Raw genomic sequence first — 12,853 nt, forward strand, 5'->3', positions numbered from 1 at the left:
GGGGGAAGGTAGTAAGTAACCCAGCAAATATGATCTCCATTGCAAAGAACTAAATCAGAGCCTAATAAATGTTTACAGTATGCTTTTCACCCAGTTTCTCTCAGGTACTAACTGTACTGGCGTGGAGAGGGAGAAGCTGAACTAGTTATTTTATCTTCAGATACTGTGAAAATGGACTCATCTGTACCGTGGTGATCATGCTTTAGGTTGCCTGCATTAGGTTCTTTCTCTGTGGAAACACTGAAATTGTTTCAGTGGCTACATAAGAAGACTAAAAATATGCATTTTCTACATTCTTTTACAAAACCATGGTAGATTAGGTAGTTTTTGAGATGGACCTTAAGTTGGGTGCAGAGTTTTGGGGAATGCTTTATGGAGAAATTATCTACAAAGTGAAAACCTGATCAAAAAGGTCATGTCACAGACAATGGCAGTTAATTAAAAAGATTAGTAGGCCATAGTTCTCTTAGCACATAGGTCAGTAGAAGTCATACATTCAAAAAGTATGATATTGGTAAGTAGCTTTCATCTCTCTTGCCCCATAAGTAGTCAGGTCCTTGCCTACTTTTCAGTCTTATGCTTTCACACTCATAAGAAGAAAACCTCATAAGAACTCAAGTTAAAAAAAAAAAAGGAAAGTACAGAAATGTTTTTAGAAAAGAAGAGGATTTGAGAGAATTATGAGGATCTGAAGTTTAGTAGACCTAGGACATCAGTGAGTAGTATAGTGATATTATATGGTTTATATAATCCATTGTTCATTAATTTCTTAAAATAACTATGATCTATAATAATTTCTATAGAACTTTTCATCTTTGAAATATCCTAATTAATCTTCAGAACATTGCTAATTAATCCTCAGAACAGTAATAGGTATAACTAAAAGTAGAAGATAAGTTCAGTTTTTGGATACCTTGTTTGAAATTATGGTAGGGTTGTTGGAAGAAAAGGCAGTAGATTGTGAAGAGATGTGGTGTTTTACAGAGTCTTACAGTCTTGACCAGGGAAGGGTTTTTTATGACCAATACATATCCCTCAGACTCCTGCTATTCCTGGTGCCTGTCATTCTGGCTACCTCAAGCTCACGCTTCATATGTGATTTGACAGGTCATCATTCAGTGAATAAGTATTGATAAACCAAAAAAAAGAAAACCATATAAAAACCTAATATTGCTTGTGTACTAAAATATTTTGTGTTTTCAGATACAACCCGACCTCCAAAGAAAGATGAAGAAAATGGCAAAAATTACTACTTCGTATCACATGACCAAATGATGCAGGATATATCAAACAATGAGTATTTGGAATATGGCAGCCACGAGGATGCAATGTACGGGACAAAACTGGAAACAATACGAAAGATCCATGAGCAGGGACTAATTGCAATACTTGATGTAGAACCTCAGGTAACTAATTAGAAAATGTGTGAAAATGGGACTCATCACAAATCCTTCAACCTAATCGTATTGAGATATATTTATTTTTATTGATTGCACAGTAGATAAGTAGTGTGGAACAGAAGCCCTTGAACCACCAAGGTATCGATCTGGGAAGTGGAATTCTGGTAATCACCTGGTTGGAAGAACATACAGCAGAAACAAATTCATAGTTTAGCAATCACTATAGCTTGAAAATTTACTTACCATGTGACTTTTTACTATATTGCCCTCATGTCCAGTAAAACATATCGAAACAAGTCATTGTCATTGCCTGGCAGGAGTAATGTTTTCAAAAATTTCTCTCTGATGCTTTATGAAAAGGTAATCTTGCTCCTGACTGAATCTTGACTGCATATCACTATTGAGCACAGTCAGAAACATTTGTGGTTAATCACTGATATTTATCCTGTTTGGACAATGACCAGATCAGTGTTGTTACTTTATGAAGTCATTTCTGCATTGTGGCATTTTCCTTTTCAAAAGAGGGCAGGAATAAAAATCAGGCTCTCGAGGAACACTAATAGTTTGTTTATTCATTGTATAAAATCTTCTGTGGAAAATTCTGATACGTTTCCTTTGAAACATCCATGTAGTCATTACTTCCAATTCACAGGAATCTGTATATTTTGTTAAATGAAACATCATGAATATGGACAAATGTGATGTTTAAATTCTAGCAGGTGGAAGGAAATGGGAGGAAAGATAAAACTGTGACCCGTGTGATCTATTTAAATTTGCTAACTTCTTTCTTCATTGTGAACGGATTCAATAAGTTCAAATTCTTTTAAGATTTTCATAACAGAAATAAGATACCTGGCTAAGTTATTTAGGACAGTTCACAGTACACTGGTGTGGTGCTGTTCTGAAAAATAAAATCCCACATTTAACAGTGTTCAGGGAAAGCAGCATCTGTAGTTAGTTCAAATGGAACGGCTGTTAACAGCAAACTCTCTTGATAAACCTTTTCAACGTGCATTATTCAAAAGCAGTGCAATTCTCAGAAGCCATTTTAATCTTAGTTAGGATGTATTTACATTTGGTAACAGCTGCTTTTCCTCCAGCACATGTCTAGCAAGCCTCTTTCCTAACCAGCCTCCTCATTCATCCATCTCAGCTCATTAAGGGCAACCTGTTTGTGGACTTATTCCTGGTTATCTTGCTGGTTTTCCCTTGGGTGCTCTTAGTTACATGAGTTTTCCTGAATTTTTTCTTGAATTATTTGGTTCAGGGGATTGATGCTATATTTACTGCATTTAGTGCTATGCTCAGTCTTTAAAAACTTCGAACTACTCACATCACATTTTCATTTGTTTAAGAAAATAATAATTAACAAGTGTTAGTTGCTAGAAGAAGTCAGACAAAAAATTATATTCTAATCAATATTCCCTAGTTATGGCATGACTGAATATTTTTTACGTGGTGTTTAATCAGTAAGTTTAAATGCAAACAGAATTCCACAGTCTTTGAGACTGTATGGCAAGAACCTCTCTGAAAATGCTAAAGCCTTTACTGTCTCATAAATTCACTTTAATTAAGGATAAATATACATTTTGACCACCAAAAATGCAATATAATACAAAAAGTTAAGTGTCTGTACTACTAAGGTTTTGACTCCAGTTCAGTTCAAAACAAACCCAGCATTGGTAAGTCATGGATTTGTATATTTTGCTTGTGTGACTAAACTTACTTCACATTGATTGTTGGGGGTTTCCTCTGATTTATCTGATTTTTTTTCACCTAGGCATTGAAGGTCCTGAGAACTGCAGAGTTTGCTCCTTTTGTTGTTTTTATTGCTGCACCTACGATTACCCCAGGCATTAATGAGGTATGGCATGTTGCAGTCTGATGTCTTATTAGAGCCAGAATTAAGGATGAGATTCAAATATGCAGATCAGGCTCTTTGGTTGTTTCCTTGTCTGTAAATGGAGAGGCAGAAAGACAGTTGAATGACAGCATTATTAAGTGGATTGAGATACATTTCTTATTCATTAACCAATTCAAAATGTGAACTTCAAGTCGAAGGATCCATGTGGTATATTTTAAAGTACACATTCTTTTATTTCATTCCTTGCCATACCTCAAAGATCCATTTCCAAATCCTTGACAAATAATTGGCACAAATTACCCAATTCCAAGTGCTCAGCACTGGATTACTGCTGGTCTGAGCTGAAGAAATGGGTGTTCAGGACTCTGCTGTCATCCCACCTTTAGCTTTAGAATTTTTCCTGCACAGCAAATGCATGTCACAAATAGGCTTATTAATTTTGGTGACTGTTCTCTGAGAATTGGATGCTTTGACCAGAGGGGCAATTACTTGTGAAATAATGCTAAATATTCATGGAGGTCCATAACCTACATTTCCTACTTAGTTTTTATGGAGTGCCCACTCAGCAGATTGCTACTGATTTCAAAGATGATACCAAGCAATTCTGGATTTAGTTCACAACAGGAAAAACAGTATTTTTGCGAACACTTTATTTGCTTAGCCTTTTTAAAAGCATGATATTAAAGTATTTAATCAATTAGATTTGATCATGAACCTATTCCAAGTCTCCTAGATATTTCCTTGATCATCCAAACATAAAGTCAGAAGCCCTGTCACTACAGCCTGTTTCTGTTGAAATGTAATTACAGTATCATAAGCATGAAATTATGACATCACTGCAGAGGCTTGGAGGAAAATAAGGAACAAGACAAACATATTTAAATGCAAATCCCCTGAATGATTATATTAAAGTAGAATGTGGAGAGTGAAAAATTTTGGCCTCAAGCTGCAATTTTACTGGCAGCTGAGGCATTCTGCTAGTTCACTATGACCCTTTAGTGGGCTACTTTAGCTGTAAATTGGATTTTTGTCAGTTTTTAAGCAGCTCACAAAGACTCTGACAAGCACAAATCCAGAAAAGCAGTGAAAGTTTATAGCCAGAAGAAAAGTGGGAAGGGGAACAAGCATCTTTTCACTTTCGCAGCATTAAGTTCTGTCATTTTCACAGTGTCTTAAGAACCCATAGCCTAATGGGAACATTTCAAGAGTGTAAAGACAAAGATCTCTCAGAACATCACAATTTGCCACGTTAGTGAAGTGACAGTTTATCTAACTGCTGGTGTTGCCATATGATGTACATCAGTACAGTCTTGGTAAAATACTAAAATTTCGTAATCTACGCTACCTTTGCCTTTGTGTCATCAAATAACATTGCATCAATTAAAAAAATAAGATCATTCTTAGGCTCTGTCAAGTGAACATTGTGTTTACAGCAGCACTCAGGCAACCAGGTACCCTGTGAAATTATGTAATTGCCTGGGTTTGTTGCCTCCATAGCTGTGTCTGAGCTCCCAAATAGTCCTCCTTGGCCTCACTCATCTGCCAGTGGTACTTAACTTTTAATCTTCCTTCTGTAGGATATAATACTGAGATATTGGGGACAGTTCATATGAGGGAGAAAATGTTTTCTGTGATGCACTGATGACAGAAATGTACCTGCAATAGTAGTGGTGGGGAAATACATTTTCAGGCCAAAGAAATATTAGCCAGAAGTATTATGTTATAAATATTTTCATTCCTGCTGCAAGACTCTGTCTTTGTTTTAAGCTCTTGTGACAAAAGTCTCTGTGTATGCAGGGTTTCTTTCACCCAGGCACATGAATTGCTGAACTTATAAAACTTATAATTGTAAGGGTACACTTACAAAACATGCTGATTTATGAATCAATTAAACTTAAGGAATGGGAGGAGTAGGCAATGGTAATAGCAGCAGACCTTACCCAACTACAGGATCCTACTTTCCAATGTTTACTGGGCTGCATGAAAGGAGATTTGCAAACCGTGTCTGTGTGTTTGCAGCCTGCAAGGCAGCAAACAAGGGTGAGGAGTGTGTGTTTCCTATTTCCCGTTCATGCTTCCTTTTTGAAAGGTTCATTTGCACAATGAGTGTCCCTTTCCATTTATCCTCCTGCCCTACCTTGTTTATTTTGCTTAAGCTTTTTGAGAGCACTTCTGTAAATGGCTGTCCTTTTTCACCCCTCCCCTTTATGTTTTCTTAAATTTCATCTTTGCTTTTCTTTTCATTTTCCTGCATTCGTACTAATTGTACATAGCTGCCAAAATGGTGCAGAAAACTGCCTGTAAGTACCAGCTAGGGGCTGACAAGGTAGTTCTGATTATTGCAGTAGTGTTAGAATGTAGATTTGCTGTTCCCATTCAACATTACTTTTGCCAATGGAATAAAAATTTAATATAAAAATGACTTTTGATATCTGCACTAAGATTGTCTGCTAGTAAAAAAAAAAAAAAAAAGAGACTGGAGAGTAAAATTTCTACTCTTACAGCTGAATATCTGAACTTTGTGGTGAAGTCAGCGCAGAGGCCTGATCTTGGATGTATCTCTCTTGAGACACTTTAGCCTATCACAGACCACACAAAATGTCTCTATAATCAAGGCCCACCCAGCAAGAGTTAGGAGACAAAATATTATGCTTTCAAATTAATATAGCAATGCACTGTGAGCAATGCTGCAAAGCACAAGACCAATTTAAATCCTATAGGAGATCTCCCAGAGTGCACCCACCTGTCCTTTTCGACAAAGGAAACTTAAATCAGATGATTGTTGTGCTAAAACAGAGAGAGGAGGGAGCATATCAGAAAACCTCAGGGTAGTTCCTCTCTCCTCTGGCTGTTTCCTGCCTCCCATTGCCCAGAGAGCAGCAAAGAGGAGTTGACAGGCTCCACTTATTTGATTTAAATCTTTATTGAGCCAAATTCTTCTGACTTTTAGCTGCGCTACCTTCCTACAGCTAAAGAGTAGAAGGAATTTTTCTTAGGACGTTTGCAGTCCACCAGCTGTTTAAACTGACTAAATTAATTTCTTTCTATTGAGGCAAAATTGGCAAAGCCCTGATGGTGTGTTTATACATTGTCCACAGCCTTAGAAAGGAATATTAGAAATTTGTTAGGCTGTGCTTTGACTGTCACAAGCAGCAGCTATTGTCCTGTTTACTTTCAGGCCAAAAAAACCCAGTCCTCAGAGACTGAAGATACCACTGGTGGCCTTTATGTGCGTGGGAGACATAAAGCCGTGTTTCACTCCTTTCAACTGTGGTGCAGAAGGAGAGATGATGAGGAGAGTGAACTGACTTAGGAAAGCAAAGTCTGCTCCAATAAGGCACACACTGCAACCAGACCCACATAAAATGCCCATTGCATGAGAGCTGGGGGAAGAAGAAAAGGCAGATGTTGTGTTCACAAATGTTAAATTACTGAAGTTGTGGCCGTTCATGTGTCTGTCTGCAGAAAGCCAAACATTTTGATAAATATCTTCTTTCTTGAAGCTATTGAGAGCACAACTGCTGAAGAATATGCTTCTTGGAAAATAATTTGGGATATTCACTATTCAAAATTTAATTAAGAAATTTTAGAGAAGTTAAGAGGAGCTTAGTACAGCAAATATTTTAAGTGTTAGCTTTGAAAAATAATCTTGGCATTTAAGTTTTACAGATTCAGATTAAAAAAGAGAGAACTCTGACGTGTTCAAATAGATACTCCATCACAGTCACAGGTGACACTTGGTCCCTCAATAAAACAATAATCAAGAACTGTAATACCTTCTATTTTTGCAAAACTTGTAAAAGTTTGAAGCTGTTTGAAAATTCTGTAATGGCCTAACTTATTAGTGCCCCTAAGAGTGTATGAAAGAAGTAATGTTTTACATTTCCAACAGGCCAGGAAATTTAGATATTCCAAAGTGCAGCACACTTTGATCCCAGTAAACTTGGATCTAGGAGAAGCTAAGTCAGAAAAATACTAAAATTTACTGAGTTTTTGAAACATTTTTTAATGTTTTTTTAAGATAAGATAGCTGTAAGTTTTTCAGATTTTACTGTCAGTCACAGCAAGATAGGTGCTCCAGTGAGAAAAGTTCATTCTCATACCTGTAAGTAAAAGTAACATTGATGGGAAATCTGAATAGCAATTAAAAACCCACATATGGACTTAGGAGTTCTAAGGCTTCAAGGGGCTTTTCAGGTACTTGTACCCTTGTACCATGAGATTAACACTTTTCAAAGTGTAATATGATTTTGACAAGACAGGCTTTAAATATAAAATTAATCTCAACTGGATATGTTTAAAGCACAGATTATTAACCTACCTTTGTAGGTTAATTTAAGCAGACAAGGTCAGATGCTCAGCTGATATAAATTGATGTCTTTTTTGGAATCTATGAGAAGCTGGAAGTTCACCTAGCTAGGTTTCTGGCTTGAAGACACTGGGCCATATGAAACGTTCCACAAGAATATTTAATATTGGTATTGATCCATATTGTTCCGTCTGCTAATACCATAATTTAAATTTGCACACACTGGTATTTTCTACAGAAGTTTCAGGCATTGCTGGAGACGCAGAATGGTCCATACAAGGAACATTCCTTGTACAAAAGTGTGCGTGAGGAGTATTTGTCTGACTTGGAATGAAATTTGCCTCAGGAGAGAAGCAAAACTGTAACTTTGGTACAGAACTTCTCCTCCAGAAGTGCTGGTTTCATTGCTACAGGAAAAGAGAACTGTCTCAGTGCAGGTTGTTCCCTTCAAAGGACCTGAAAGCTGTTTTTCCACAGCTACGTGTCACGGTAATTAGAAATACTTGAGGAGTTTAAACAGGAACAAAGAAGGTGGAGGGCGTGTCTCTTAGCTGGATAAAATTCTATTCCCATTTCTGGTGAAAAAGCTATGGGCACTGTGTCTGTATCTCCTGCAGCCTAAAACTCTGCTTAGTGAAGTGTGTCCCAGTTAATTGATCAAGTAGAGTGAGCCTATAGATACTACAGGGCAGCAGGAGTCATTTTGCACCATATCCATCCCAAACCTGTGGGGCCAGGAAGAACTTGATCACTTTCCTATGGCTATTTCAAGGTTCCTGAAAACAGCAAATATTTTGGTTTGGGTTTTTTTCAGGAAAATTTCAGGGAATTTGCAGTAAGAGAATTCAAATTTAGAAGTGCTGCAGAGCCCTAGGAAGAAGCCTTTTGCATCCAACTCCCTCAGGCAGACAGACCTCACTAGCAGAGCCAGTGGCTGCAGCATTCTGGGCTACACAGAGCCCTGTAGGACACCCACAAAGTAGGATGCAGGTGCTTCTGTGCAGGCACTGACACAGAGCCAGGGCGAGCAGCAGCCTGATGTTGCTCTCTGCCAGGTTCATCTCCAGGACCTCACACTAAGAGGTGCTGGAAACACCACACTCCAAGATAGGAACCACAGAGGAGAACTTCCTTATCAGTAAATGATTATTAAAGCAAGTAGACCCAGAAGATTGGTGTGGAACAGCAAACATTACCAAAACTGGGAACAGCTGATACCTGACAATATACCCTCTCCTATTGCTGGTGTTCTCACTGGGACATAGGCCCAATAGCTCGTATTTGTGCACTTTGTCCAATTTTTTCATATATGGTGTCCGTTGCTCATGTCCGTGCTGCTTTTCCAAGCTTCCATCCTCTACCTCGCTTTTTTAACACTAGAGCTGTGTTTTGTCTCAAGTAACAACAATGACCAAGTGCTGTTTGAGTGTCAGCGTCCAGAGGGAAGTTGTGCAGTTTCTCCCGTGTGACTCCCATAGATGTAGGAGGGGGAGCTAAAGCACTTAGACCTCCCTGGGGCTTTTTTGACCATTTCCTTCTCCGTGAGCAGCAGTTGAGGAGCTGTTGTAGAAGAGCACGAAACGATCCAACTTCTCTCTCTCCCCTTTTGTTTCCTGCCCTGCGAACAGGACGAGTCTCTTCAGCGCCTGCAGAAGGAGTCTGAAATCTTACAGAGAACATATGCACACTACTTTGACCTAACAATTATCAACAATGAAATCGATGAGACTATCAGGCACCTGGAGGAAGCCATCGAGCTTGTGTGTACAGCCTCACAGTGGGTCCCGGTCTCCTGGGTCTACTAGAGCCGGGCATGAGAGGATTGAGGAAACAAAAAACCAACCTGTCATTACTGGGAACCACCTCATACATGGAAAACCTCTTCGTTACTGACCTTGTGTCAACAGGTCTTGGCCCCTAGAGACTACCTAGATGTAGTGTGACCTAAAATATAATTATTGTCATGTCTGAATAGATAGGAGGAGGGGGAAAAAAAAAAAAGATGAAACACTAATTTAAAGAGACAGTATCTTTTTTTTAATCATTTCTCCTAAACTTTAATAAAATGTATCTTTAAATATATGTATTATTCAGTCCTTTGGAATGTTATATTTTTGGAAATCATAGCTTTTTATTTCAAGGGCCCCTAAAAACTGCACAAAATAGATGCTGCTTTCTATAATCTATTTTAATAGTAATAATAATATGATTCTGTTACCTTACCTTGGGGGTGGAACACTACATTCTTTTTAGAGTCTGATTTTATGGATTGGAATACTTTGCTTTCCTTTATTTATTTGAAGTAATTAGTCTAGTGGTTACGAAACAAATTCATAAATTTTAAAGGCCTTTTTTCGCCTTTTTTTTTTTTTTTTTTTCTCCTAGGATAGTATTTTTAAGTACTTTTGTGTAACATCCAGATAATGTGATACTGTCTCTTTGAAGAACTCTGTAAAACTTTTAGAAATTTGAAATTGGGTCTTGACTCTTAATGCATGTGGACAGTCGCAAGCGTTCATGCCGTTGGTGTATCTGTGTTGATAAAACCTGTAATCTACAGCAAAGTACATTCCGTTCATGGGAACACGTACCCAAGGGAATAAAGTAAAATATTATTCTGACTTAAGTTGTAAACCTATGCACATCCCTTGCATTTTGGGCAACTTTATAAAAAAAAAAAAAAAAAAAAAAGAAAAACTGATTTTTATTAATAATAATCATGTAGTGAAATGTGTTTGTAATTTTGTCTCAATTTAATTTGTTGTAAGGTGGGAGGGGGCAATTACTGGTTTCACCATTTCAGATCTGTGTTGTCTGAGAGTATTAACGTTTTAATTCAGTTTAAGCAAAGAAATGCTGATTTTTAATATGTATGTAATTGTTTAAAGATGCACACATTTTAAAAGAAAATACTGTGCAATGAAGAAACCAGTTTAGGCATTGCGATAAACTGACTATTCCAAAAGACTCATCTACAACAGCCCTGTAAATTCCTTTAAAAATGGTAATTGACTCTACAGTCTGACCAATTTTTTTTATTTTAAATATACTTCCTTTTATGTGTTCAACAATTAAATGCTTTTGGGTCCTTCATTTCATCACAGGGAGTTTGAAGAACAAACCAGTGACTTGTGCAGTGAGAAAAATTGTCTTTAAGTCTGTAAGGGAAGCCCTTGTAGGGCACAGACTGCAAGTCTGTCCGGGAGCTCTGCTCTGCCTGGACCAGCACAGGTTCAACAAAGTTAGAATTAGAGCAGACCCAAGTAAGAAAATATAACCATGCATTGACCTGGCACTTTATTTCCCTTCTTCGTGCTCTCACTGGCCCAGGTGGTTTGCATTTTTAGTGAAAATGGTTAAGGGAAGCAAACATTGCCACCTCTTTTTAGGTGTCAGAATATGGTGTTCCTTAAAATGACTTCTCGTCAGAGCTTGGTTGGCTGTGCTGTTGTATAGTATGAAGTTTAGTGTTTATTTTAAAATGATACAGTGTTCTAAAGGGATTTATACTCAGAGTGGAACTATCAGCTGTAGTGGATCCGTGGGCTGTTCCAGCTGTCTGGGTTGTAATCAGAACAGGTTCTCATAGTTGAACATTTATAATAGGGGTAATTCTTGCTAATTTTTTCCTGCCTACTCCTTCTGTAGGTCAAGTGGTCAAATCCCTATTCTTGTGAAATCCATAGGTAGAATCTAGATCTGGCCAGGCATCCTCCCATCCAGCCAGGGCAGGCAGGTTTCTATTTTGAGCTGCATTCACAGCCCGACTTGCAGCCCACGGTGCAGAAGGGAGCTTGATCCATCATTTTGCCCCAGCTGGAATCACAGGGCTGGGGCTGTGTCCCAAAACCAGAACTGTAACCGAATCCCTTGAGTTTGTAGTTTTGTGGTAACTAACCCATGAGAAACTATCGGCGTGGGCCTCGATAAGCAAGAGGGAACCTATCAGAGTAATAGTAGGTGCTCATCTGTTCTGAATTTAGCCCCTGAAAAAGGGGATAGTGCAAACTGTGAACTGTTTAGTGAGTAAGAGGTAATTTTCCAAGTAGTTGTGCTATGTTGTTTTAGTTCTGGATGAACCTTAGCCAGTGTTCCTGTAGGATCAGCTGTTGCAATGTTAATATTACACAGTAGCTGAGCTCATCGAAGGTTCATTCACTCTCAGAACTACCTCTTTTCCCAGTAAAGCACAAAGATGGGAAGACCTACTTAAAATCAAGCAGTGGAGTGTTTCTGATGTTAGAAATACAAACTTCTCTGGTGAGCATTGGTATCTGACTTCAGTGACACGTTTTTCATCTCAAAATGTTTATGACATTAAACAGGTAAAGTAATTTTGATAATTCGAGTACAGTCCATCATAAATGTTTTAACTACACACTTTTGACTCTGTTAATGTGAATTTCTTGGAGTTTCTGTGTATCCAACTTGTAAGGAAAGAAAACTCATAAGGCCCATGAGGGTGCTTCTGCCTTATGTAGATGACAATAAGTAGTGATTTAATGTAACTAATACACTTTTCTTCTCTTAAGTGGAGCTACCATTCAGTTCATATTACACAGTAGAAAGACTGACTTGGAGAGCTTTGTTTCTTTTTTCTCACTGTATAACCTTTTATCAGGAGACAAAAACTGTAAAGCACATCAGTTAGCGTCGTGTCCTGCCTCCTCTTTACCACAGACTGTTTTCCTTTTAGGAACCTTCAGTAGCAAAAGATTAACATGGATTAACCCCCCCTAGGCTTTAAATTCAGCTAATCCACACAACCCAGTGAGCTCCATGAGCAGGTTTCAGCACAGAGCAAGCCCAGGACTCCTCGTTCTGCCCGATCTTCCTGCCCTGCCCAAACCCTTCTGAAGCATCTCTGTTGTTTGTGTGGTACATAGAGGGCATAAATTCAGCTGGAAGCCTCACTTGCATAGGGAAGACACATGCAGGTGCAGAGCTAATGTTACAGTTTTGTTTTTTTTTTCAATCTCCAACTGGAGAAGGGTCCTCCTAGTACTGTAAATATCACTGCATAATTTAGAGCGCCTCTCGGACTTCTCTAAATTTATGCCGAATGTGACCTCAGAAGCAGCCCTGGGATTGGGAAGAAACTAATGTTTCTGTTTGCCCCTTTTATACTTTATTTTTGTACAGGGGCTCGTAGATTTGTAAAGAAAACTTGATCTTATCAGTATGCTGCCTCTCAGTCTGACTGATGCCTGTGATTTCAAGGTGTTAAGTTGGTCCAATAAATGTTCATTAACCTCTGCTTCCATTTACTTAATAAAAGTA

General features: G+C 38.2%; 1 protein-coding gene across 11 annotated transcripts in view; it reads left to right on the forward strand.

Annotated features, from left to right (window-relative positions):
• The window catches only part of CASK (calcium/calmodulin dependent serine protein kinase), a 201,447-nt gene extending 189,531 nt beyond the window's left edge, over positions 1–11,916 (forward strand). For 7 of the 11 annotated variants that reach the window (XM_027635954.1, XM_027635978.1, XM_027635994.1 and 4 more), the window contains 3 exons: positions 1,204–1,406; positions 3,181–3,264; positions 9,202–11,916. In XM_027635954.1, the coding sequence (XP_027491755.1) occupies positions 1,204–1,406; positions 3,181–3,264; positions 9,202–9,378 (464 nt within the window). In that variant the 3' untranslated portion in view covers positions 9,379–11,916. The remainder of the gene's footprint in view (positions 1–1,203; positions 1,407–3,180; positions 3,265–9,201) is intronic. The other 4 variants (XM_027635964.1, XM_027635988.1, XM_027635999.1 and 1 more) reach the window with 1 other exon arrangement.
• The last annotated feature ends 937 nt before the right edge of the window (positions 11,917–12,853 follow it).

Source organism: Corapipo altera, unplaced genomic scaffold (genome assembly GCF_003945725.1).
Source record: "Corapipo altera isolate COAL_440 unplaced genomic scaffold, ASM394572v1 0, whole genome shotgun sequence".
Lineage (NCBI taxonomy): Eukaryota > Metazoa > Chordata > Aves > Passeriformes > Pipridae > Corapipo > Corapipo altera.